We start from the raw sequence: 22528 nt of genomic DNA, 5'->3' as shown, positions 1-22528 counted from the left end.
TAGATGTTTTATTTCTCATTTGACAGTACTTCTTTCTATAATAATTTAAAAAAAAATACTTTCAACTGTATTTGGCCTTGGTGTCCTCATTGCTTATAAATAAATGATAGTATCCCAAATTCATACACATCTATAGTTCAACTAGTTATTCTCATGGAAATTCTCTCACTTTTCCTTCAGTTTTGTCTGTGACCTTGTAAAATAGACTGTATACTTTATGAACCTCAAAATGAAGTGTCTCAATTAAGTTGACAAAGAAGAGGTCTAGAAGACATGTTGACCAGTTCCCCTTAAAAAGAAAATATTATAAGCCAATGTTGCATGGATTCTGTATTTATCAATAAGAATACTCTTTTAATGTTTTTTTATACAAGTAAAAGTATTGAATGAATAGTTTAAAATGGAAACTTGAAGCTGAGCACTAATTGAGCACAGTGGTGATATTCATTTGATTTATCATTTTTAAAGATAAGTTGTTTAGTGTTTGAAGACTTTGTTGTTAGGAATCATTTATACAACTGTGATTCTATACTTTATCATAAGTGTGCTTTATCATGTGGGTGCATGTTGAGATACTAGATCTGTGCTTATAGGTAATTGTTATATTTTCCTTATAGTGGGCCTGTTTTCTAGGATTTCTAAAAAAATATTTTAAATAATGGTAGTTTGATATATTAAATTATTTTAAATTTTATTATTTTTTTAAACCCTTAGCTCTTTTTAAAAAAATTAATTAATTAATTTGATTGTGCCAGGTCTTAGCTGCAGCTCACAGGCTCCTTAGTTGTGGCATGCATGTGGGATCAAGCTGCCTGACCAGGGATCTAAACCGGGCCCCCTGCATTGGGAGCGCAGAGTCTTTACCAGTGCGCCAACAGGGAAGGCCCACATTAAATTATTTTTATTTTTTTAATTTTTTAAAAAATAAATTTATTTATTTATATATATTGGCTGCGTTGGGTCTTCATTGTTGTGTGTGGGCTTTCTCTAGTTGTGGCGAGCAGGGGCTACTCTTTATTGCAGTGCGCGGGCTTCTCATTGCGGTGGCTTCTCTTGTTGTGGAGCATGGGCTTCAGGAGTTGCGGCTTACGGGCTTAGCTGCTCTGCAGCATGTGGGATCTTCCCGGACCAGTGATTGAACCCATGTCCCCTGCATCGACGGGCAGAATCTTAACTGCTGTGCCACCAGGGAAGTCCCATTAAATTATTTTTAAGTGGAGATTTTTTTTTTATGCTGTAAATATATACAATTTTTATTTGTCAATCATACCTCAGTAAAGTTGGGGAAATTAATTTTTTTAAAAAGAGGGAGTGGCAGAGGTCAGGTGCTCAGGATCCTAGAGATTAAGCATCTTAAAAGGGTTATGACTGAAATGAAAGAGAGAAACATTTATGTAAAAGTTTGTATTAAAGAAAAGAGCCACGAGTTGAATCCTGAGAGTAACTAGTCTGGGGGATTCCAAGAGGTCAGTGGAGGAAAATCTTTGGTTATGTAGCATGTTGAGTTTTTTGAAACAAGAATGTTCGTGCTCTTGATTTTGTCCATAGTCCTGGCAGGCTCTCATTAAAGGGCATGTATGACCCATACATTTTGCTAGACCACCTTAGTGGCCCAGGCAGTGGATTACCTAGAGAGAAATTCCACCTACGCATGATTTACTGCAGTGGTCAGACCTTTGAGGTTTGTATAGAGTTGTCTGCATACATGGGGCCTAAGCCACCATTCTGTACTTAAAAAGTACTTTTTAAAAAAATCTTTTACCCTTTTTCTTCATCTTTGATAATAAGTATGGCCTTACAAAATTCTACCTGATTTCATATCACTTAAGAAATTTTCTGTCCAAAATGGGTTCTAGGTGTGAATTGGCAGATCTGACACTGCCATAGAATTAATTAGCTATATGTCCTTAGGCAGCTCATTTAGACTCTCCCTTGTAAGACTGAAATTATTTCCATTCTTACAGCCCCTGCAATTGTTAGACTATAACAAGATTTAATCAGTGGGGATTAATCCACTCTCCCTTATGAATGTCACATAATGTTATTGTAGGTTCTGCTTATAGCAGTTAACAAATATTGGTTTATTAAACCTGCTAGTTAAGTTTGTCACATAGTCACATGTGAGGCAGAATATCCAATTCTTTAATCATATATATTGAGCTGTAATAATTCTTTCTATGAAATAAAGGTAAGTTTCTAGATTTTATACTAATAACATACCCATTTGCTAAAATGCTTATTTTTAAAATGTTATGGTAGGAAAGGGGCCGGCGATTTACTTGCTTGGGACCCCCTGTTTGGACCTTCTCTTGATTCACCTTCTTCAACTTCACTAACTACATCATCACCATCAGGTAAATCTATATATATATATATATATTTTTTTTTTTAAACTGTAAAGTGATGTAGTAATTATTTTTCTAGTTAATTTACCCATTACTTGTATGTTGTGTTTAATAATCAAAAATTTAACTTGTCCTTTGATCATACTGCCATATAAAAGTGATTTTATACTGATTTTGTTAACTTACCTTAAAGACCATATGGCTTTAATGATAAAAATTCATCAAACACCAGCTTTTTTTTCCCTTCATATATATATTTCTAGGCATCATTCCTATATCAATGCCCAAATAGTAATTTTTATTATTCGACTACATAGATGTTCATTAATATAACCAGTCCATTCTTGATGGACATTCAAGTTACATCTGTTAGTATTATGGACATCCGTAGATATAACAGATTTTATGCACGGGCCTCATATCCTTATAATTTATCAAACAAGATGCATGAGTCACAAGATATGCCCATTGATACTTATTGCCAAACTGCTTTCCAGAAGGGCTTCAGCACTTCCAAAAAGTGCATGAAAGAACTTGATGAATGCATTTTAGTTGTTCTTTTGGCAAGAATATATTAAATTTCTCTTTTCTTCAAAATATAAAACCCCATTAGTCAATAATCAAAGCATTTTTAATAAAACTGCTTGTTCAAAAAAGGAAAATAAAATCACTATAAGTCGATCTTCAATCTTGGGGATTTCAGAAATGCCGTACAGTATTTGGGGTTAAGAGAATGTCGGACTGGTGGGGAAGAGAACTTGAATTGAGTTCTTGCTATGTTTTTCATGGAATCTGTGCACATTCTGTTTGATTTCATCTCATTAACTGCTGCATGAAGTCCTTTTTATTGTCCGTATTGTATATAAGAAAAAAGTAAAGCTCAGAGATGATTAGGAACTTCTCTAACACCATATAACTAGGAACTGAATCAGAGATTCAAACCTAGATCTTACTAATTCCTAAATCTTTGTTCACTTCATCATACTCTGGCAGATTAACACGACAGTAAGCCATGCTGAAACATTTTACTCTTAATAATAAAATAAACACTAGTATTTAAAATTGGACTTTTGCAGAAAGTAATGTTTTAAAAAGAAATTATAAATGGATTTTAACTAACTTTAACTCGAAACAATTGGGAATTTAGAACAGTAAGGGACAGTCATTAGAGAATTGAACATATTCTGAAGTGGCATTATAGCCTTTCTCAGTTGGCATTTGTTTACTATTTCGTTTTAGGAAACTAATCTTACTAATAGATTTTGTAAGTAAAATGATTGTGCAGGAAAAACTGAAGTTGTATTAAGGTCTTTTTTTATTTAGTAAAAATGTCAGAATACTGTTTTTAGAATGAAAAAGGTCCCAATTTTAATTTTGTTAATATTCTTTAATGAATTGTTTTTTTAATCTTTAATAAAAATTTTCACATTGTTATCACAGAGGTTTTAGTTACATAGAAATTTCTGCATAACTCCAACCTTTGTTTCTCACTATTTTCTTTAGCACAATCTCTTTCTTTTCAAAAAAGTGCTCTCTTTTCCTCTTGCTACCTATCTAAAGAATATTTTGCCCATGTCATTTTCAACTTGAGGTAAAAAATGATACATTTTCGTTTAGTTGTCATTTGATGTTTAGTAGGTAGGAAATGATAAAACTTTTTTTTGTGTGCTTATTTTAAAATTTATTTTGGTATGCCTTTTAAAACCTTCCTATTAAGTCTAAAAAATGTCAGACTATTTTGCCCTTCAAAGAATGTTAGTGATGTTGAAAAGAGACATTCTGCTATGCAGTAATTATCATTAAATCTCCACTTGGACAGAATATAATTATTGATAAAACTGATGAATACATTATGATGATTCTCCTGTTTTGTAAGACTGGTCCTTAGTGAAATTGTGAAATAGGCATTTTGTCTTAAATTTTCTTCCACCTCTTTTTTCGATGCGTGTCTCCCTTATCTTAACATCGTCTACGCTGGTACCCATTTTCCCATTTTAGAAATGTCCAGGTTGTCAGATTATTCCCTTCTCTCCTTTGCGCCTTTCAGAATCTTAATTCATTAATGTCTCCTAAACCAGTCTAAAAAAAATCCCTATCAGTTAGTAACTGGTATATTAAACCTTCCAGTGTTGTTATATGTTTAAAAAGCATGCTTAGAGTCTTGGTACAGAAGTATTTTCAGTTGCTCCTTCAAATAAACATTATATATGTATAATTTACATATAAATAAATTTATGTAAGATAAGGTATATATATAATTTAATATAAATATCTCATATCTGCCTTCCTGTTGATAAGTGCTAGTGTAGGCCATTTATTCTCTACCTATAGATTAATTGAGCACTTATGCTCTGTAAAAACCCTGTGAAACTATCTTTTGAAAAATATTAGGCTGGTTTTTTATATTAACTCCAACACTGATTTAATCTATCTTACTGCCTAAGACAGTTTTAAGTTTTATCACTAGTCAGTCAGGCACTTTGTTGAGGAACACACGTACCCAGCACCATCACTTTGATGCTTTGTCAAATCTTTTTAGACTCTTACTGACTGCTGGCGTTACTTTTGCTCCTCTGGTAAAACAGGAATAATTCTGGCTTTATGTATTTTTGGACCTTAAATTTTACTCATATATATTTTAAGTTTCTTATTCTCATAATTATTTTCCTCAATTAATGTAAAGTTTGAGCTCATGGTCTTGTTCCATGTATTGTTAAATTTTTCTAGTTTTGAGAAATTAATATTAACTGGAAATAACAATTATTTGGCTATATAGATTTATGTTTTAGTTTTAGAATTTTCCTGTTGCTTCTAGTTTTCAGTTGCTTTCTTCTTCTGCTGATCTTAATGAACAGAATAGGAACTCTCCTTTTCTCTTCCAAACTGATTTGTCTGGGTGTGTGATAATTGAAACTTTACTTGAAACCAGGTCAGATTTTGGATCTAGAAAGCCCATCACCAGACTTTTCCACCAGCCCTCTCTGCTATCCTGCTGTAATGACACCACCAGTGAGCACAATAAGTTTCCTTTTGCTTTGTGGTTGCAGTCAGTGGATTTCCTTTACTCATGAACTTGTTAAAGTTACTGACTCCAGTGGAGCTCAGAAGGCATTCCAGAAATTGTATTGTAAAGCTGAAAATACCTTCAGGTTCCCTGGTGCTTTGGATAAGAGATCCTCCAACAGCTGCATCTCTGAGGATCTAGGTGACCTTTGCCATAATGTTATGGGTCCTGAACAGCTACTGACAGAAGAAGCTAACAATGCTGCTAATTTTTCTTCTGCATCATTATCATTGCTTCTGGATTCTAGATTACTCTGTGCCTTTGTTCAGATAAAAGATGGTATAGGAAACATGCTTTGTCTGTTCTCCTTAGGTAGTGTCCAGAGAGCAGATGTAGGTTAGCTCTTTCTGCCTATATTTTATACTTTCCAAGTCACTTCATATTCCTGAAATACTGCATCTAGTAGACATTTTTTTGAAGTGAGCACCACCACCACAAAACACAGTTAAGATACTTAAACCTGTGAACAGTTGTAGTAATCTCCTGCAGAGGCTTCTAGAAGCAGTATCGAATTGGCATGTGGAGATAGTATTGTTTATAATTTATAAATTTATTGTTAATTTATAATTAATATATTCATTTGTAAATAGTGATGTTAATGAATATTGTAATTAGTTTTTCTCAAAAAGCAAATTCTGATTATTTGAAGAAGCTGAACTTAACACTTCTACCAGGCTTGGATCCAATCAATCTAAATGCCATTTGGACAGGCTACTTGTTCAGTAATGAAGCTTCAGGTGTAAACGTCTCCACTGTGTTAAGCCCTCTCACAAGCTTGAAATAACTTGAGTATTGGTCAGTGCTGGTTTCGTTGATAATGAACATATCTTCAAATTAAATATATTATAGCACAGGGAAATGTTATAGTCTTCAGGTTAGTGTGCATTTCTTCCAATGTACAGCTTAAAGTAGGGGTGCAGCATAAAAGAACTGGTGCTGACTGTAAGAAGGAAGCAGCCTTAGAATCTAAACTTGATTTCTTATCAGGTTTTTACTGTTTTCTTCAAGCAATTTGAATGTGCTTGCATCTTTTATCTCTTCATATGATCTAATTTCTAGGTGATTCCATACCCCCATGCATTTGCTTACACGCCTGTGTGACTGCCTCTTTCTTTAGGTCTCTTCCTACCACCTCCTTGTTTCTTCCTTTTGCTCCTCCATTGCTGACCAAATGTCCTCAGCTTTACTGTTTGTTTCCCTACGCACATACTTAGGCCCATTCTTATATTTTTAAATTTGCACATCTGTAAGCTTATAGAACTTACTGAGATATATTTCTTCCCTTCCATATTATATTCTTCAGTCTGCATTAAAAGACCCATCTTTTAGAGTGAACCAAAAAATTTGAAGATCATTTTAATTAATTAATTTAAAGATCATATAAATGTATTTGCTTCCATTCTATAGTTTTACTCTGATTATGCTAATACATGTGTGACTTTTGATGATATACACTTGAATTTCATTCATTAATTTCTGCCGTGCCCAGAGTTATTTTTAATTAGGAATACTGAGGTTAGTATTTCTGGTTTTTAAAACTGCAACATTTGCAAATGGTGTTGAAAAAGATTGAACACTAAATGTATATAGGATTTGGAAGTTACTATATGATTTTCTATATTTACCAAAAATTAATTATAGTGATTTGAGGAAACTAATACGATATTTTTGTCACCAAAAAATGGCACAGTGTGGTTCAACTTAAAAGTGAGATTATAAGTTTAATTAAGGTAAGTGTTTTATTTAGAGTTCATGTTATTGTTTTGAAGATGTTGCTTCAAAGGCTTGGTCTTACGTAACTGTGAAGTACGAGGGTGAGTCAAAAATTATCCGCACTCAGCTTATTTTAAAACTTCTGTTGGCTGCAGTGTATTATCAGCGCTTTCCATTCAAGGCTACTGTCTCCGCAGTCACTGCTGTGCAGGTGTGAGTGTGTTACATCAGTTCATTTGTAACTTTGGTGCAAGCAAAAATGGTTGCCCCACTTGTGATTTACACGAAAGAAGAAGTGCAGTGATTCACTTTTTGTGGTCTGAGGGTGTACCTAGTACCATTATTTATCGAAGACTTTGTGCGCAGTATGGAGAAAGTGTTTTGTCTTGAAGAAGTGTGTATGAAGGATGGAGATGCTTATTGAAGAGCTGAAGCCTGAACTTCGGATTAAACACAGAGGACTGCTATCCAAAGGCATTGTGATCTTGCATGACATTGCATGTCCACATACTTTTGCCCACACTGTCAACACTCCGCAAAAACTTCGTTTTGAGGTGTTAAAGCATCCTCCCTATAGTCCTGATCTTGCTCCATCGGACCCCTGTTTGGTCCCCTGAAAGCAACCCTACGAGGACGAAGATTCACTTCTGATGAAGAAGTGAAGACAGTAGTACATTTGTGGCTTGCAGCTCAGCCTAAAACCCTTTCTAATGAGGGAATATGAAAGCTTGTTGACAGATGGACAAAGTGTATTGAAAAGCAAGGAGATTATGTTGAAAAATGATGTATTTGTCTTTTCTAAAAGTTAATTAAAATAAATTCTACAGCCAGAGTGCAGATAATTTTTGACTCATCCTTGTAGAAGTATTGGCAATAAACTAAAGACCTTAGGTCTTAAATTGTTTTATTTTCACCAGCTTATTTATTAGCTTTAATTTTTACATGTATAAATAATTGAAATAGGAACACAATTTATAACTACAATTTAAGGAAAAAGAACGTCTTAAAAACAAGCTTTGAATCCTAATAGTTCCTCTCTAATAGAATGTTTTTATCTGAGGATTGCTACATACTAATAATTTTCTTCAAATTCTCTTTTTCTACCCACCAGCCAGGCCCACAACTCCTCTTTCTGTAGGCACCATTGTCCCACCTCCAAGGCCTGCTTCCAGACCAAAGCTTACTTCAGGCAAACTCAGTGGGATTAATGAAATAGTATGTACTCAGGTGTTTTGTATTCTTTTGTTTTTTTCGATTATAACTTTTGATTTAATATGCAAATGATATTTTTCTCTATGTCCCTTTATCGCCAAATGCTTGGAATTTTCTACTCGAGTCTTCAAAGTACAGAAAAGTTTTCCCTGCCATTACTTCCTTCACTTCCCTATATTATCTCAGTGATCATACCTGTGGAGCAAGACCATTGTTCAGGAGGAAAGAGATTTCCTGAGAAAGTTGTTTAGCACATTATAAAAATACAATTCAGTACTCACTGTTTCATAATTAAGAAGCAGTTTTCATATAGTTCTGCTTAAAGTCAAATATTAGGGAAGAAATGGTGGCCTATTCTCAGGCCTAGAAGTATACTGCCAGGGGAGTCCTCATGGGCACTAGTCCAACTTTATTTTATATATAAAGAATCTGAAGTTTGCATCACTTAATTGACTTGTAAAAGTACATATTGCTTAAAAAAGAAAAGAAAAAGGCATTGGTCTTCAAAAATTGTCAGATAATGAAAGAAAATATATGGGGTCCTCAGAGTCAGGCTCTCCCAAACCAGCCTTCTTTCATTCAATCTGTTCTGCTTTACTTCATCTTTTGCTTGCCAGTTTAATTGCCAGAATTAAATTTCTAAATGTCAAGCTTAATCTGTTACGCCTGATATATATCTACAGTGGTGCCGCCTAATCCATGTGGTTGAATATTTTAGCTGAATCTACAAGGCTCTTCATAAAGTTGCCTCAGCAGCCTGCATTACCAGACTAACTGTCCAGCTTTCTCCTCTTTGCAACCTAGTGTCCAGCCACTCGAAACTTTTCACTGTTCCCCAAACACATCATACTCTTTTATGCATCCATGTCTCTGTTGTGCTCCCTCTATCTGAAATGCTGCTCAGCTTTCTACGCAGGAAACTGTTCTAAGACCCTGCTACATATCACCACCTGTGTAAAGCCCTCTTTGATCATTACTTCTCCCCTCCACCCCACAGTGGATTTAATCATTCTCTCATTCTTTTCCTGATATCCATATACTTGCTTGTGTTTCTTTCAGTGCATAGATCACATGTTATATACAGTTGACCCACAGAAGCCTCCAGAAAGTTCTAAAAAGCAAAATTTGAATTTGGCACACACTAGCAACTCTTTGCATAGCATTTACATTGCTTGTACAACTATTTACATAGAATTTATATCGTATTAGGTATTATAAGTAATCTAGAGATGATTTAAAGTATAAGGGACAGCTGCACTTTTGTGTGTGTGTGCTCCCTTCACTGGACTTATGCCTTAGCCAATTTCATATCCTTAATACTTTGCTAATGCCTTAATACTTTACATAATGCCTGTCACCTCATGTCCTGTACCACCTCCATCTGTATACATCCACAGCCGCATTTTTACACCTTGCTGTATTTTTTTCAACCTGCTGTCCATAATAATGAGTTATAAAAAAGCCATTCTCTGGAACTAATACTTTAAAAATAGTAAACCCCTGTGCCCTGATTAACTAAGTGTAAAATATTTGGGGCAGTATAACCTAATTTTTATAAAAGTGTATATCTATAAATTTATATTCATACAGTGTAGAGTTGAATAATTTTAGTGTATGAATACTTATAAGGTTTTGTTGGTTTGTTTTTTTGCTTTCTGTTTTTCATATTCCTCAAATAACTGGGCACAGAAAGAGTGTCTTAGTCACTGTTTTGTATCTGGTACCCGTGACTTGAAACATAGTAGGCACTAAATAAATACTGTGTTCCCTTATAACTTTTCTAAGCAGGAAAAGGTTATCTTTAATCTATATTCAATATTTTAAAAATGAAACACCTCAGGAAGTGTTGCTAATGTATTATTGGAACAATTAGGAATTTGGAAGGAAAAAAATCCACCAAAGTAAAAGATAAATGAATTGGAATCATTTTTCATATGTTTTTATCTTTAACCAGACAATAGAATTAAGATTTTCTCAAACCTCTGAATGGGGTAAACTTTCTCAGTGAGGAAGCATTATAACGAATTATGAGGAAAACGTGGACAGATTTGTAAATGCCAAAAGTAAAACAATGTTTAGGAAGAAAATATTTGCATCAAATAAAGAAAAGGGTTAGTGAAAACTCAGATAATACTAAGACCTCCTTAAACTAAATCAGGCAAAGCTAACAGCTCATAAAAGAGAAATGCCAATTTTATTTTTATTTATAGAATTAGCTAAAAGTTTTAAAAACTTATTAATTTTTCCTTCTTCTAAGGCTCATCTGTTCATTGCTGGTAAGAGTGCAGAGACAAATTCTCATATTTCTAGGCGGTAGGGCAAAGTGAGTTACCCAAATGGGAAGCAGTTTGGCACTATGTATGAAAAGCCTTCATACTGTTTAATAATTTAACTTCTGAGAATCTATCTTAAGCATACTTTTTGAAATACAGAAAAAGTTTTATACACAAAGATTCTCTTGACAGTATTATTTTAAAATAGCCTTTTCAAGTTTTAACATAGTCTTGAAAATGATTTGACCTATGGCATCTCTAATAGTGAGTTTTAAGAAACACAGTAAATTTGGTTTAGTATGTTAAAATTAATCTTAAATCTTTTCTGATAACTGGGGAATTTTTTAGCATTTTGGTAAATGACATTTTGTTTTTAAGCCCAGGCCATTCAGCCCACCGGTAACTTCCAATACCAGCCCACCTCCTGCTGCTCCATTAGCCCGGGCAGAAAGTTCTTCTTCGATCTCATCTTCTGCTTCACTGAGTGCTGCCAATACTCCAACAGTAGGTGAGTGATTATCATCAATTACATGCAAAATTGAAGATCCAACATATGATCAGGCTGAGGGTAGTGAAGAACTAAGCATTAGACGTTTTGGTTTTCTGGAAATAAATCTGTCATTATCAAACTACCCACATTTTACTTTTCTCTTCACATTCTATATTATCTGAATAGCGAATTTTAACCATGATTAGCACTGTATCAAATTTATAAACTACTGACCAATATAAATAGTTGAAAGCAGAATATGATGCAGTACTTTCTACTGTGAATTGATACTTGCATTACTAAGAAAATTTGTTTTAAAACAACTGATTCAGTGAAAGAAAGGGGTTTTGTGCTTACAGTGTTGTCCTTGGACCTGCAGCATCTATGTGTATCACCTGGGAACTTATTAGAAATGCAGACATTTTAAATCAGAAACTCTGGAGTAGGGCTAGCAATCTTTGAACAGGCCTTCCAGGCAATTCTGATGCATGTTAAGTTTGAGAATCTCAGCCCTAATTAAGCTGATTTAATTATATCTAATTTAATTTGTCAAAACTCACAAGAGAGAAATGTATCTTTTGTAGGTAGCCATTATAAAAAGGGCATGAGTGGTATTAGGCTAAAATGGGATAAATGATTTGATTTCTAAATGTCTGAACATGATGTTACCATTTTATTTTATACACCTTTGTGAACATACTGTTTTTCCCATCTTCTAACTTTATGTAAACAATATATTCAATAAGTCTTTTTGTTTGCTGTAACAAGCACCTTATTGTTATATTTTGTTTGTATATGTGGTTTTATTACCTTTTGTTTCCACAGAATCTGTATTCTAATCAAAAGAACATAGATAGATCCTGTTAGAAATCAGGCAGGTCTGGGTAACCAAAACTGCTTTAGTCCTTTCCAGTTATCTCTAGATTATTCAGAAGGTTTTCTATTTGTGATGGAAGCTTTAATTTTTATTAAGTTGGTACATATTTGTTTGTAGTTTGAGCCAGTGCTGGCAATAGGAGAATGACAAGTAGGTGACAGTGATGATACAGACAGGCAGGATGTAATATGGATTTTATACAACAGAGTTTCTTTAAATCTACCTAAAAAGCTCTCTTTCTTTATTGTGATGTTTATTCAGCTCCCTGTTTAGATCTATGTTTTTGATTCTTCTTGTTCTTGAAAGTATTTTCTTTTCCTGCAACATTTTGTTTTATTTAAATATGATAGAAGATGATAATTTGATTGGGACACTCTCTGAAATTGAAAAGCACTGTGAGACTTCACAAGGTATTGTATTGAAAGCAGATGTATGTGTTAACTAATGATCCTAAAGTGTATCTAAAAATACTGTTATCTAATTTTTCCTTTTCCAGCAATGTATGGTGTCTCAGAAATCAAGAATAACTCTAAGGTTTAACTATCTCAATTTTGTACTAATTATGTCCAGTTTCTATACAGGATCCATTGATAGCAGTGGATAAATTATAAAAACATACAATATTTTTGCATTATCTTCCATCTCCCTGCTCTTCTCTCCTCAACATTAAGAAATAGCAACAAATCTTACCTCTAAAGCTATCAGAAGCAGAGAAAAAGTGATTAGGAAAGAACCAGAAAGAGTATGTCAGTTAAAAACAAGACTATAATATAAAAACAACCAAAGCAAAGGCTGTCACACGAAAACCATTCATACAGTGAACTGAAGTTAGAGGCACAGAGGCAGGAAATAGTTGGGAGTAAGCCCCTGTTTTTCACTCCTGAGCTGAAAGGAATTCTACAGAAATACTCACTGATTGTTACAAAAGTAGGTACCCTTTATTTCAGCTTCCTCTCTCTGCATGTTCAAAACACATACAGTGTTTAAATATGCAACAATTAAACCAAAATTAGAATGCATACTGTCCTTATAAAGAATAAGAATGCATACTATCCCTATAAAGAAGAATATCCAAAGAATTTATTATTTCTAAAAAAATGAATTATTCTGAATAATATAGTACACATTTAGACTTTTTTTTTTTTAGGGACTTTAAGCACATATTTCCTACGTCAAACTTTTTTTGAAGGATGCATGTACAATGTGATCTTGGAAACAAAAATGGAAAATACAAAAGGGGATATGCCAAAATGTTAAGTGGATTTTGATTTTTTTTCCTAACTCTCCAGTACTTTTTTCTTCTTGCCAATATTTCAATAACAGGCTTACCAGTTTACAGGGAAACTATTTCAAGAATTCTCATATTATAGGCCCAAATTGGATAATTGAAAAGAATAACTTTGTAGGTTTCTTTTGATTTTTAATGTGAAAGCAGTAGCAGACATTAGTATTACCCATGACTGTGTATAGATATCCATTTGTGTAGGTTATTTAAGGGAAAAGATTAATTTCAGATTTAAGAGAATATATTTCCTCTAACAAAAGATTATAGCCTTCATCTTTCTCTGAAAATATGCTTTCCTGAATTTCTAGTGACCCTAGTTTAGAACAGAGTAATTTTTCAAAAATTGAATTTACAGTGATTTTTTTTTCTGCGCAAACTTGTACTTGCATAGTTGTCATCACATATCATAGAAACTACTGCATCTTGATCCAGCCCTTATCTTTCATTTAATTATCTCTCACCTGATCCAGACCTGAATCCCTGCAAAGTCATTTTTCTCTTCAATCCTGGATTCAGTTTGTGTTCAGTGATTTTACAAAATGAAAAACATAGTCATGTTTCTTTTAAACATTTTCAGTGGCTTTTAGTGCCAAAACAGTAAAATTAAAGGTCCTCCATGTCCTGATTTGGGTCATAAACACTTCTCCAGACACATTTTCATGGCCTTTCATCATTGCAAGCCCATCACCCACAAAATATGTTCTCACTTTGCAAAAAACACTACTTGTGGTTCAAAAAGGCACCATTTCTTTCATGCCTTTTTGGCAAAGTGTCTGGCATGTATTAGTGGTTAGTAAATAGTAGCTGTTGTGATTTTCATGAATACATTCTATTATTGAGTTTATTTTCATATGAAATTTTAAGTTGTCTTGGGAGGGTTTACTTTTCCCAGTGGCCTAGAAACAGCAGTTCCTGTTTCCATGTATTTTTGATCACTGAGCCATTTTTTTTTTTAACTATGAAGAACCTTCTAAATCAGAATTCTTCAGAATCTTGAATACTACAAAATCTTCCTGGCCTCTAAAGGTAACAAAAGCTCTTTCTCACTATGTAGGAACCCAGGTTTAGTTGTGAGGCAAAGAAAACTAGTACTGATTTTTGTCAGAATTAACACTCCAGGCATGTCAAAAGTAACTCACATCTGAAATGAAAATATCTGATGGCTGTGAACAGTGTTACATTTATATAACAAAAACATACATTCAAATTTCAGAGATATATACGTTGACCTAGGTTATTCATTTTTTTCTTTAAATAAGAATGAATAATTATAATTACCCTATTGACTTATTTTTACAAAATTGCATCATATATTGTATATTAAATGAAATGCTCCACTTTCCAGTTGGTAACAATAATGGTAAGGCATAAATGGGGAAAGTACATTTGTAAAGAAAAAAGAAAGACAGTACACTATTTTAAGGGATTTTTCTGTTCTGAGGTAAACCAGATACTTTGTTTAGATTTTAAAAAACACCTGAACATATGCATTAAATTTGTTTACATTTTAAAAGAGCAGCTTTTAAAACATTACTCTTTATATGATTTGACTCTAAAGGTATCTTACTGAGTTAACTTTATGTCAGGAGTGTTACCCCAAAATGATGTTATTAGTCAAATTAAGGAAAGGTAATATGGGAATATAATGCAGCAAAGAGGTAGAAGAGAATTACAGTAATGAGTAGTGCATGGTTACATTACACTGCTCATTTAGAAACAGCTAATGGATAGAAATAGCTTAAATAGAAAAATGCATTTTAATGACCTTATGTATGTGAATTGGTAGAATCTGAAAGAGTTTAGTATATGAAGGGTGTTGAAGGCATATTTTAGTAATTTTAGCTCTTCAGGTGAAGGGCTTTTTCCTTCTGACATTCCTTAACCCAGCCTTTCTGTGTCATTCCATTTAAAATTAAAGTCATTGTGACGTGTTTTCCTGATTTTATTTGTCCAGTGCTCCATTTTTTAACCAGATTTAATACTAGGGGCAACTTTGGAACCAGTAATAGAGTCATTTGTGACAAGCTAACATTTTGACTCTGTCTTGGTATTTAATAAATATCTTTCTGTAGGATTTAACAAATGAATTGTATTTATTCTAGGTGTGTCACGAGGTCCCAGTCCTGTCAGCCTTGGAAATCAGGACACCTTACCTGTGGCAGTCGCCCTTACAGAATCTGTTAATGCCTACTTTAAAGGGGCAGATCCCACCAAGTTAGTTTTTAAAAGATACGTGTGTGTATGTGTGTGTGTGGCGGGGGTGGGGCAGAGGGCTTAGTGGTAAATTTTAAGAGATGTATTTTGATTCTCCATAGGTTAGGGTTTTTTATTACTTACTTTTTGCTATCACATACAGTCATTTCAAGATTGTCTTTCAAATGTAAGAAATCACTATACTCAATGGTGATGGCTTTTTTTCTCAGTTTGTTTACATTTTTGCCCAGGCTTTATGACCAGCATGACACATCTGTTGTCTCACATATCTGTTGTCTGACAGGATTGTGGTAGCTGACTGAGATGGGGATAGAACTCTGAATCTTGGCTTAATGTATATCTTTGTGAACGTGTGATGTTTGCAAGAGAGACCTAGAGTGCACGTCTATAACAGGATATGCTTGAAGGATTGGTGTAACCTCCTTCTTTTAAGAAAATGATCTTTGGGTGAATGACCCCCCTTATTTGTCATGTATAACATCATTCATTAAATATTTGAGTGCTTGATATGTGTAAGACTCTTATAAGCTTGCATTGTAGTGAAAGTTTATTAAATAGTTTTCTCTTGAAATAATGCAAGCTCTGTAGAGAATTTTTGTTTACTAAAACATCTTCAGCACTTATACAAAGTTTTACACGTAGTAAGCATCCAGATGCAAGGGTGAGTCAAAAATTATCCACACTCTGGTTATATTAAAATTTCTATAAATTCTACAGCCAGAGTGCAGATAATTTTTGACTTACCCTCATATTTGATGAATGAATGTGTGTTGAATGAATAATGCTACTTAGGAAAAGTAGAGGTATTGATATATGCTATGAAGAAAAATAAACCAGGGTAAGGGGATAGACAGTTACAACAGAGGGCTACTGTTTTAGATAGAATGATCAGAGAAAACCTTTTTGAGGTTGTTTGAAAGACATTGAGGGCAGAGCAAGCCATGCAGAGAGCTGAGTGAAGAGCATTCCAGCAAGTGTAAGGGACTGAGGTACAAGCACAGTTGGCATATTCAAGAAACACCAAAGAGAACCATGTTACTGAGCAGGAGTAAACAAGGAGGAAAGTACTCAAAGATAAGTCCATAGAGGGAACAGATCAGGCTGGGCATTGTAGATCATGATAAGGAGTTTGGAATTTATTTTGGGTGAGGTGGGAAGGAAGTAGAGGCTTTTAAGTAGAGGAGTGATGATGTTGCTGATGTTTTTGAAGTAGCACTCTGCCTGCTATGTGGAGAATAAACTAGAAGGAGCCAGAATAGATGCAGAGAGAAAAGGCTAACCAGTGAAGTCCAGGTGAGAGATGATGGTGACTTGTATAAAGGTATTAGCAATAGAGATGGTGAATAGTAATGAGATTCTGAATATTTTCAAATGCAGAGCTGTCAAGATTTGTTGAGGGAGTAGATTGCTAAATTTGAGGTACTTATTAAGACAACTTATTGGAGATGTTGAGTTGATGGTAGTTGAGTACATGATACTGGAGTTCAGAGATAGGTCCAGGCTAGAGATAAAATATTTGATAGTCATTAATTTGTACATGATACTTAAAGCCTGGGGCATTAGGGTGTAGAGAAGAGATCTGATGAGAACCAAGTCCTGGCCCCCTTCAGTGTTTAAAAACAGGGAAGATGAGAATGATCCAGCAATGGAGTTTGGGACACAAGCAACAAGAGAGGTGAGAAGAGAACCAGGAGAGCAGTGTCCCAGAAACTAAGTGAATAAACCCTTTCATGAAAGAAGGTGTGAAGCTATATCTGATGCTATCATCAGGTCAAGAAAAATTGATCATTAACAATATGAAGGTCACTAATGGCCTTCACAAGAACAGCTCTGGTAGCCTGGTGGAGATGAAAGTCTGCTTTGAGGAAACTCAGGAGCAGGAGATGATGCAAATAGAGACAACTGTATTTGGAGAGAGCAAATGTTAGGCATTTCTTTTAGGCTATTTTGCTCTAAATAGAGGCAGAGAAACGGGGTGGGAGCAGGAGAGAGATGGTAGAATCAGAGGAAGCCTTTATTAATTTTAGTTTCCATGTTTTTTAAAGATGATATACATTTCAGTATGCTAATGGGAAAATCCAATATTTATGGGAAAAAATTGAACCTGCAGGAAAGGGGACAATTAGCATGAGTGAAGTCCTTCAGTATGTAAAAGGAGATGTACTTCAGTACAGAAGTGACAGGATTAACCTTAGGTTCACAGACTGATTATCGTTTGAAACAGGAGGGAAGGCAGAAGGTATGGATGCCTTCAGAATCAGGGAAATTAGAATTTTAGTAGTGAGAGTATGAGGAAGTTCTTTTCTGATTTTATTTCCTCCATAAAATTTAAAGGAAAGTCATTGACTGCGGGTGGGGGGAAGGAATTTTACAGGTTAGAGTTAGAGGAAAAAGGAGAAGGTATGAAAAGAGCTAGGGAATGTAGTAGAATTTCCAGGTAATACTAAGGGGGCCCAGTTGAGAGTTTGGGGGTTTTTCTCTAGTCACGTTCAGCCATATAGATATAGGTGAGGCGCTGGATTTAGCTAAGACTGTTTTGCCAAGCAAGCATAGTCAAGTGAGAGAGAGAACTAAGGGGAGGGTTTATGCAAAGGAGTATGTATAATGATGGACCATGGAGTCCCGAGATAGGGGGAAATGAGGATATGAAGGAATAGTGAAAATTAGTGGAAAAAGTGGTAGGAACAATGGGTTATGGAGGTTTTTAATGAGGTTAGAGATGTAGTACTAGACAGAATGAGTTGGAGAGGTAGGAAGTGACTATTTGATAAGTGGGGAGTCAGATTGAGATGATGGAGGGGCTGAAGTATGGCTGAGGTAGGCTGGAAGGCAGGCTCATTGAAAGTAAGGGGCTGAAGAACTATTATGATAAAAAGGTTGTATATGTGAATAAAGCCCTTTTAAAACTAAATATGCTTTAAATAGAGATTAAAATGCCAGATTTAAACCGTTTAAATTTTCCAAAATCCCCACTTTCAGGTGTATTGTGAAGATCACTGGTGACATGACAATATCATTTCCGAGTGGCATTATTAAAGTCTTCACTAGTAATCCATCTCCTGCCGTGCTCTGCTTCAGGGTGAAAAATATCAGCAGACTAGAACAGATTCTTCCAAACGCACAGCTTGTGTTCAGGTTTGTGTACTTTGCAGGTTTTTTTTTTTTTTTAATTTTTTGGCCTCACCGCACAGCCTGTGGGATTTAGTTCCCCAACCAGGGGTTGAACCTGCGCCCCCTGCAGTGGAGGTGCAGAGTCTTAACCACTGGATCACCAGGGAAATCCCCAGGTTTGTGTACTTTTGTTTTGAAGGTGAAATTTCTTTTTAAGAAATTTTTTCTTTCTTCTTCAAAGCAATAATAATTCAATTTGAAGACAATACCAAAATTATTTATTATGATTAAATAGGATTCTGCTGTCTTTGTTTTGTTTATGCTGGTGGTGGTAGTAGTTATTGTTAAATCCTTTTCTACTGTACATCTTCGCATCTTTTGGGCAACCTTCTGCTGTGTTCCATTCTTTATCCCCTAACTTTAGTTTTCCCTCATCCCATCTTTTGGTTCATTTCTACTAGTCTTTGCCAGGTCACCAAGTTACTACAGAGAGGCAGAGGTTAAAGATAAATCAAATAAAATAATGAAAGTATTTCTTACACATACAGTGATCCATCGCAGTGTGATTCTAACACGAAAGATTTTTGGATGAACATGCAAGCTGTTACTGTCTACCTCAAGAAGCTATCAGAGCAAAATCCAGCTGCTTCTTATTATAATGTAGATGTATTAAAGTATCAGGTGAGTGTTATAAAAGTCCTTAATTAAAATATTAACAAATAGAATCTTGCATATCATTAAGTAAATAATATGCCATGGCCAAATGAAGTTCATTCAAGCAATGCAGGGATGTTTCAAAATCAAAAAAATCTGTTAGTAGACCTATGGAGATTTTGACCAATTTGATCAAATTCACTATTATCGATTAAGATACTGAGTAAATATAATATATGAACGTGTCCTTCACCTGAAAAGATCAGCATATCAGTCTTAATAATGAAATACCTAAAGCATTTAAAGTCAGGGATGGCATTATTCCTGTTAGTGTGTGAGATTTTTCTGAATGTGTTTGTACAGTTAGACAAGAGAATAAAATAAGTGGTGATAAGTACTGGAAAGGAAGAAATAATATTAATTACAGGTGATATATTTCTGGAAAACTCAAGAGAATCAACTGAAAAACATGTAGGAGAATTTAGCAAAATGGTCATTTAAAAAATTAATACCAAAATTAATGGGTTTCAAAACAACCAGTTAGGAAAACTAATGGAGAAAAATATTCATAATTAAAAACACTAGAGCTGGAGAGGTAGTCCAAGATGGTATAGGAAGATCCTAAACTCATCTTCTCCCATGGACACACCAAATCTACAGCTACATGTGCAACAGTTCCCTCTGAAAGACAGCTGAACAGCTCCTTCACAGCAGCAAATGAGAAAAGGGCCACATTGAGGTGAGTAGGAGAGGCTGAGACAGGTCTCACCATAAGCCTCAATCCCATCGTGGCAACCCACCATCTCGATGGAACTCACAAATCTGGAGCTTCTCCTTGAGGAACAAAGAGTTTGTATAGCCCACATAGACACCTCAGCTTTTGAGACCTGCACTTCATAGACAAGTCCCTAAAACATCTGGCTTTGAAAACCAATAGAGCTCTCATCCACAGGAACCAAAGGGCTGTAGGGATCTGAGAAGTGGCTTTAAAGGGCTTGCATGCAGACTCAAGCACCCTAGGTCCCAGCATGCAAGCGGCCATTTAAAAAGTGCACAAACTATATGTGAAAGAGATTCATCTGCTGATCTTAAAGCACAGGCTTGAGGGGCCAGGGCATGTTGAGATACTCTCTGGGGAACGAGGTGCTGGAGGACACCTCTTTTGCTCTCTCCCGCTACTTGGCTAAAGCTAACGGCACCACTTAATTTTTATTTTTTTTTTACTACAGACTTTTTCTCTTGGTGAGTGCCATCTTTCTCCTCCAACCAGTGGGCTCTCCCTCTCTCATGCTTAAAGCTGGCAGGTGCTGTCTTTTTTATTCAAGACCCTCTTCCCTCTTCCTTGGTGGGTGTCATCTTTACACTCTCTTCTGTGACACCAGTATCTCCACAAGCAGAGTTTTTAATAGATGTCTGGTGCCCCAGTTTTTGCAGCTTAGCCCAGGGGATACCCCTTGATCTCCTGGCTCTGGAGGTCAGGGCTACTTGCATTGCTGGGTCCCACAGGACTATAACAATCAGTGCGACAGTTCTTGGCAGGCTGCCGCCCCCAGGGCACTGCACAGAAAGCAGACCGAAAAACACCCATAGTCTTTCCGTGAAAGATAACCATTTGCTTGGCCTGGAGCAGCAGCCTAAGGGTCAGGCTTCAGCTTTGACACATATCTAGGTATCTGCATATACGCTCTCAGGGAACATAGGCTGGGGGGTGCAATCCGTTTACTCTGCCTTGCTACAGCTCACCACTGTCTCCCAGAAAGGAACTTATACACTCCTCTAGAGCCCTGATTTTTCTGACTGTCCCCCACGGGACACCTCCAGATCACCTGGTTTGGTGGCTAGCAGGGCTTACACTGGTGCTCCGTTCCACAGGACTGTATATGTTTGTATACTTTAAAAGCTGCTGCCTGAGGGTCTAGCTTCCCAGTCAGTCTTAATTTATGTGCTGGCAGATTTCCTGCTCTGAAACACTGACAGGTCTTGGCACACCCTTGACAACTAGGAGCTATTAAATATAAAGTAAGCCGCTCAGAAAATCACAAAGGTTTGAGAGGCAACTAAGAGCTAAGGCAGGGTTGAACAATGAGGTTCATCTCCTACACAAGGTTACTTCTTCAAGACTGGAAGGGGTGGCTGTTTCATCTAAAACAGAAAATCAGGTAAAATGAGGAAATAGGAATATATTCCAAATGAAAGAACAAGATAAAACCTTAGGAAAAAACCTTAATGAAACACAGATAAGTAATTTACCTTATAAAGAGTTCTAAGTAATGGTCATAAAATGCTCATCTCACTTGGGAGAAGAATGGATAAACATAGTGAGAACTTTGCAACAGAGAAATAGAAAACATAAAATAACAAATAGACGTCACTGGGCTGAAGAATACAATAACTGATCTGCAATATATACTGGAGGGGTTCAACAGGAGACTAGATGAAACAAAGGATCAGTGAACTCAAAGACAGGGCAGTGGAACTCAGAACAGCAAAAAGAAAAAAAAAAAGACTTTTAAAAGGCAGAGACAGCTTATGAGACAACATTAGCAAACTAACATTCACATTATAGGGGTCCCAGAAGGAGAGTGGATAAAGGGACTGAAAACTTAACTTGAAGAAATAATGGCTGAGAACTTCCCTCACCTGGGGAAGGAAGCAGACATTCAGATCTAGGAAGCCCAGAGAGACCCACACCAAGACACATTATAATTAAAATGTCAAAAGTTTAAAAAAAGAATCTTAAAAGCAGCAAGAGAAAAACCAAGGGAACTCTCATAAGACCATCAGCAGACTTTTTAGCAGACTTTGCAGGCCAGAAGGAATATATTCAAAGTAAACTTCTAATCATGAATACTCTACCTGGCAAAGTTATTACTCAAAAATAAAGATAAGGAGTTTCCCAGGCAAGCAAAATCTGAAGGAGTTCATCACCAATAAACCAGCCTTACAAGAAATGTTAAAGGGACTTCTTTATGTTGAAAAGGGCACTAATTAGTAACAAAAGTATGAAAGTATAAATCTCACTGGTAAAGGTAAATATATAGTAGAGGTAGTGGATTAATCACATAGAACTAGTATGAAGGATAAAAGATTAAAACAGTAAAGATAACTATAACAACAATAATTACTGAAGGGATACATTAAGATAAAAAGATGTAAAATGTGATATCAAAAACATAAAATGGGGGGTAGTAAAATTGTAGAGCTTTAGAATGCATTCAGACTTGTTTGCAGCTTAAAATAGACTGTTCTGTAGGTTGTATATGTAAGCCTCATGGTAACAACCAAGCAAA

At 35.4% G+C, this 22528-nt stretch overlaps 1 protein-coding gene across 5 annotated transcripts in view; it reads left to right on the top strand.

The window, feature by feature from the left end:
• The window catches only part of FCHO2 (FCH and mu domain containing endocytic adaptor 2), a 122054-nt gene that overhangs the window by 86358 nt on the left and 13168 nt on the right, over nucleotides 1–22528 (top strand). For all 5 annotated transcript variants that reach the window (XM_057741249.1, XM_057741276.1, XM_057741240.1 and 2 more), the window contains 6 exons: nucleotides 2260–2354; nucleotides 8234–8337; nucleotides 10986–11115; nucleotides 15362–15473; nucleotides 18453–18608; nucleotides 19133–19265. In XM_057741249.1, coding sequence (XP_057597232.1) covers nucleotides 2260–2354; nucleotides 8234–8337; nucleotides 10986–11115; nucleotides 15362–15473; nucleotides 18453–18608; nucleotides 19133–19265 — 730 coding nt within the window. The remainder of the gene's footprint in view (nucleotides 1–2259; nucleotides 2355–8233; nucleotides 8338–10985; nucleotides 11116–15361; nucleotides 15474–18452; nucleotides 18609–19132; nucleotides 19266–22528) is intronic.

This window comes from Hippopotamus amphibius, chromosome 1 (genome assembly GCF_030028045.1).
Source record: "Hippopotamus amphibius kiboko isolate mHipAmp2 chromosome 1, mHipAmp2.hap2, whole genome shotgun sequence".
Lineage (NCBI taxonomy): Eukaryota > Metazoa > Chordata > Mammalia > Artiodactyla > Hippopotamidae > Hippopotamus > Hippopotamus amphibius.
Note: the sequence above shows the minus strand (reverse complement) of the source record. Positions and strands in the feature narration are given on the sequence as shown.